The following is a 6,000-nucleotide window of genomic DNA, read 5'->3' as shown; positions in this document are numbered from 1 at the left end:
TATTCAGTTTTTTGTTTTCTTTAAACATAGACACTGAGGATCGAACCATTTCTTCTCAAATGATGATAAAGAAATAATTTTCTTAACAATTCTATATCGCAAAGCTGAAGTCAACAAAGTCTTTAATAGTTCATCATAGTAAGTCTGCAGATCCAACAAAAAGATCCCTTTAACAGAGGTATATAGCAAACTGATCATAGACAAATAGTCATCTGATCTTTCTTGTTTCCTTATGTAGCAAATTTTTGGAAGTTTCAGAGTCAATACACTATCCTTCATAAATTCAAATGATATTGAAATTAGAAAATGATCAGAGTTGAAAATATCAAGAACTCTAAAATCCAATAGTCTGTCTATATAAATTTGCATTTACTGTTATTAGATCTATAACAGATAAACCGACTGTCGAAAAAAAGGTAAATTTAGCCAGGTAGTCTGAAGCACATTGACCATTTAAAATATAGAATCCATGTGACTTAATCAATTGTAAAAAACTTTTTCCTCTTTGGTTCAATATTAAATCATTAATATTACTCCCAGCATAAAAATTATCTAGTTCCTTGCCTATTCTAGCATTCATATCTTCCAAAATAACTATCATCCTCAGAGAAATTCATTCTTTTTTTAACAGTACATCATAAAGATCTATTCTCAAATAAACAAAAATTTCTCCTATAATTAAGTCTAATCACTATTAGACTGTTGGAGTTAAACAACACTTCCGAGGAACCTAGTTTTTGGGAAACTGCAAGAATGACCCCGCCATATGGATGACCAGGACCAGTTGGTTTTCTAGCAAGTTGTTCATATAAAAACAAATCTGAGTTCAACAAAGAAAGAACCGGTTTATAAGAGTTAGTTGACCAAGTCTCAGTAAAAGCAACTAAATCATAATTTTGCAATAGATATATAAACTCTTGGTCATTCACTGTCAAGTCCATCGTTCCTTGACAATTCCAAGACAGTATTCTCATTACTAAAGTTTTATTTCTCTCTTTAGCAATTGTTCCACTTAACACTTTTGGCTGGATTTGTCTAAAAAGTATCAACTTTCTGTAATTCATTTGTTTCTAAATTGAAAGTAAATTTGTCACCATCAACTGTTAGGCAATCGGCTTTCAGAAATGCTTTTTTATTCAAAGATTTAGCTTCCACAAAAAAAGACAACAATTTCCTATGCCTTAGTTTTGATCTATATGACAAATTGTCAAAGACTCTAATGTGCGAGTAGGACGGCAACACCTGAATTTTCTTAAGAGTTATTTTTAAAAATTTAGTCATCTTGAGTATAGAGCTCAAACAATATAAGCCAAGTTCCCAATATACAATAACTATTAATAAAAGAAACAAATGGGGAGTCTGTCTTTTAAATAATTCAATAAAACGATTAAGCATTATTAAATAATTCTTCATTACCACTCAAACCGGAAACAATAATGTTATTTTTTTTTCGAATTGTTGTGTACAGAGTCTATATAATAATTCTGAAGAGAAAAATTCATACATACAATTTTAAAAGACGAAAAAAGTTTGATAGTTTCTCCTTCCAGGCGAGATAGACGTTCATCGTATTCCTTATGTAAATTAGACAGCCAGTCAAATTTGATGACAATTCTTCCAGTTTCGATAGAATAGTATCAAAATTTTCCTCGAGAAAACACAGAATCTTTTGAGGTAGTTGAGAAGGAATATCCTGTGATGCAAAATAGTCATCCAGTCAAGATGATTTCAATGTTGGTTCGCTTGGAGATTGACGACATTTACCAGAAGTCGAACCTCTATTGCGAGGTGAAGAAGGTGGTGTACAAGACATTGGACCTAGTTTAAGTTCAACTCCTCCATTAACAAGCAAAAAGAACAAAATTTAAAAAACAGTATCACAGTAGAAAAAGACTGCCATCAATCCACTCTATTGAGGATAACAGTTGAATTGTAGTTCATAACAGTAAGTTGTAGAAAAAAAAATGCCAACATCAACACTGTCAAAAGTGCCCCCATCATTAAAATATATATCATCATATTTCAAATGCATACTCAAAATCCATCTTATCTTAGAAATACAGTTTACAGAAACGAAACAAAAATTTTAAATTATTTTCATGATTCATTATCAATTATTAAGTTCATTGAAAACATTAAATAATATATGAAATTGCTTACCATTTACAATTTTTATTTCCCATATCAAAATTTGAGCTCTTCCTCCCAAAGACACGAGAAGACAACTTACTACCGATATATTGTCTTTTATTTGCATGCTTTTTATTGCTCGAATACTAGAAACATGGCCATGCAAACAATGTACAAGTTCCAAAGAAGGCCAGTTTTGTGAATTATCATCTGCTTTATGTTAAGTTATGTAAAAAGTAATTTTCATTCTCTCAATTTATAAAAAAATAACAAAAAAAATAATTAGTTTTAATTTTTATTTAAAATTATAATTATAAAGTATAACTTCAATACATTGTAAATGATTATATTTCGCTTTTAATAGAGTGAAATAAATACACGACAGGTTTTAAACCTCATGCTTCTATGGCAACAAAATATTCTTGGTGTTCCCCAAGACGACTTTTAAGCTCAAAAGTGTTTGAATGTTTAGTATTGCATATTTATTTAATACCATTAAAAGTAATACATAATCATTTACAACAAAAATTGGTCTGGCAATACATTAAAATTAAGTTTTGAAATTTACTTTCATAATTAATTAAAATCAAATAATACTACGCACAAAAAATTTTTTAAAAATTACATAAAAATAAGTATCGATTGCAAATGCAGTAACAAGTTTTAGAATTTTATCCCAATTTTTAATGTATGCATATTTATATAATAAATATTCATAAGATTTATATGAATACTTAAATATGTCAATTGAAAAATAAATTAGTAAATAGTAAAAAAGATACAAATAAGTTTTATAATCATCAAACTGTTATCTTCTCCACCACAGGCAAAAATATCTAGAAAAAAATTTAAATCAAAAATATGTGACAAGCATTACATTTAACTTTAAAATAAATTTGTTTATAACATCATAACCATTACATTTAATCTGTTATCAATGTATTCTAAAGATATAGGAAATTCTAATACACAAAATAACACCTTTCACTTATAGCTGAGATAATTTTAATTAGAAAACTAACGTTTTCGGCTTACTCAATAAGCCATCATCAGGTTCTAACATTCGAAAAAAGGAACATTATCGTTCCATTAACAGAATACAAATGTTTGAAAAAATTCAAACCGTTAGCAACGGACAAAAAAGAAGAACATGGTAATATAAGTAAATAAATATACAAAAATAAATAAAAACAAAAAAGTAAGAACAAAGTAATATAAATAAATAAATATACAATCAAATCGTTATAGTGGGAAACGATTCCACTGGTGATGCTTTTTTAAAAAGAGTGGCAGATTATCGAGGAATGATGCCAAAACAAGCTAAGACAAGCCTACGAGTTCGTCATACATCTCTTAACTACGAATTTCCAAGCTGTTGGTAGGCTGTCAGCGTCCCTCGCATTTATGCATGCCTCTCCCAACTTGCTTTTATAAATTTCAATTTTTTCTGCGGTGCCTGCTAACGTTGGGGAGCTCAAGGGTTTTACAATATCTGCTTCCTCCCATTTAATTACTGAGCCTTGGGTCTGCGCGTATTGCGAAAGTACTGTTGCGTTGGAGCCTTTCCTGACATCATACTTGTGTTCCTTAAGTCTTTTCCCTAAAGTTCTTGTTGTGACTCCAATGTAGTCTTTTTCGATACCCAGCTCCGCGTTCTCGTACGGGATTTTGTATACTCCTGCTTTTTCTTCCTTATTAATACGATCCTTATCATTTCTTAAGATTGTGTATAGGTTCGGAGCTCTTTTTAGAACCATTCTGGTCTCCTTGCGATTTGCAATTTCTTTCATGATACCTTTAGAACTCTTGTTGTAAGTAAACTTTGTGATTTTATTGGGAACGTATTTTGAATCTCTTGTTGTGCCCATCTCATACTTTTTAACTAATCCTGCTATTGTGCCTTTTTTATAACCTAGGGATTCGGCCACTTGCGTGATTTTGTCAATTTCTTTATCTCTGCTAACAACGTTGTCACAATATATATAGGCCCTTTTGATAAGAGCTCGGAATGCTGCCAGTTTGTAATGGTATGGGTCGTTAGAATGTGATGGAATATAAAGTGGGCTGTGTGTAGGTTTTATGTACACGTTGGTGGAAAAATGCCCTTCCTTGAACACAATATTGATGTCTAGAAAATGGATAGCGAGGGAACTCTTTTGTTCCATTTTCAATTTTAGGCCGTCATTGTTGCTGTTTACCCTTTTCACGAAATTACCTATCATACTATTATTCTTCCAAACAATAAGTGGAACATCGTCCACTTATCTCTTGAAATATAATACATCCTTTCTAAAATCATACAGGACTTTTTTCTCCAGTCTTCTAATGACCAACTCGCACAATACTCCTGAGAGCGGACTTCCCATTGGTACTCCCCGTTTTTGCCTGTACGCTTGGCCGTTGAAACTAAAGCAGGATTCATAACATACTAGATTGACCATTTCTGATATCTCTTCGTTGTAACGTGCTAATTCCGGGTTTACATCAAATAAGAACTCTAAAAGGGCTTCCTTGCAAGACTCGATTTTTACGGAGGGATACATGTTTTCGTAATCAAATACCGTTGCCACTTCCTCTTCCATCAATGCTAAGTTTTGTATCTCCTCGACCACTTTGGCAGGATCTTGTGCCACCAGTGCGCTGTTATCAAGCTGAGAGGATATAAATTTGTGTAATCGCTTTTCTAAGATGAAAGTCGGTCCTTTGCGTTTTTCTACTATTGGCCGTATTTTCTTCCCTTCTTTGTGAGTCTTGGCGAATGTATGAGATGGGCACAACAAGAGATTCAAAATACGTTCCCAATAAAATCACAAAGTTTACTTACAACAAGAGTTCTAAAGGTATCATGAAAGAAATTGCAAATCGCAAGGAGACCAGAATGGTTCTAAAAAGAGCTCCGAACCTATACACAATCTTAAGAAATGATAAGGATCGTATCAAAAAGGAAGAAAAAGCAGGAGTATACAAAATCCCGTACGAGAACGCGGAGCTGGGTATCGAAAAAGACTACATTGGAGTCACAACAAGAACTTTAGGGAAAAGACTTAAGGAACACAAGTATGATGTCAGGAAAGGCTCCAACGCAACAGTACTTTCGCAATACGCGCAGACCCAAGGCTCAGTAATTAAATGGGAGGAAGCGGATATTGTAAAACCCTTGAGCTCCCCAACGTTAGCAGGCACCGCAGAAAAAATTGAAATTTATAAAAGCAAGTTGGGAGAGGCATGCATAAATGCGAGGGACGCTGACAGCCTACCAACAGCTTGGAAATTCGTAGTTAAGAGATGTATGACGAACTCGTAGGCTTGTCTTAGCTTGTTTTGGCATCATTCCTCGATAATCTGCCACTCTTTTTAAAAAAGCATCACCAGTGGAATCGTTTCCCACTATAACGATTTGATTGTATATTTATTTATTTATATTACTTTGTTCTTACTTTTTTGTTTTTGTATATTTATTTATTTGTATTACCATGTTCTTCCTTTTTTGTTTTTATTTATTTTATATTTATTTACTTATATTACCATGTTCTTCTTTTTTTGTCCGTTGCTAACGGTTTGAATTTTTTCAAACATTTGTATTCTGTTAATGGAACGATAATGTTCCTTTTTTCGAATGTTAGAACCTGAAGATGGCTTATTGAGTAAGCCGAAAACGTTAGTTTTCTAATTAAAATTATCTTAGCTATAAGTGAAAGGTGTTATTTTGTGTATTAGAATAATTATTGGCTGAGCTAGTATCTGCTTTATTTTAGATATAGAAAATGTTTTCGAAAACATTAATTGAAAGCTAAGTAAAAATTTACCAGAGAAAATGTTTGAAGATACTATCTCGACTGATGTTTAAGATGTTTATTACGACATAACTGA

General features: G+C 32.2%; 1 protein-coding gene across 1 annotated transcript in view; it reads right to left on the bottom strand.

The window, feature by feature from the left end:
• Nucleotides 1–2,110: 2,110 nt before the first annotated feature.
• The window catches only part of LOC136986100 (tRNA (34-2'-O)-methyltransferase regulator WDR6), a 43,803-nt gene continuing 39,913 nt past the window's right edge, over nt 2,111–6,000 (bottom strand). The window contains exons 18-19 of the mRNA XM_067283565.1: nt 2,913–2,966; nt 2,111–2,340 (exon numbers count right to left, since the gene is read on the bottom strand). Coding sequence (XP_067139666.1) covers nt 2,111–2,340; nt 2,913–2,966 — 284 coding nt within the window. The remainder of the gene's footprint in view (nt 2,341–2,912; nt 2,967–6,000) is intronic.

The sequence above is a fragment of the Centruroides vittatus genome, unplaced genomic scaffold, assembly GCF_030686945.1.
Source record: "Centruroides vittatus isolate TY-2023 unplaced genomic scaffold, ASM3068694v2 contig_990, whole genome shotgun sequence".
NCBI classification, from domain to species: domain Eukaryota; kingdom Metazoa; phylum Arthropoda; class Arachnida; order Scorpiones; family Buthidae; genus Centruroides; species Centruroides vittatus.
The sequence above is the reverse complement of the archived record's forward strand: the minus strand, read 5'-3'. Positions and strand labels throughout refer to the sequence as shown.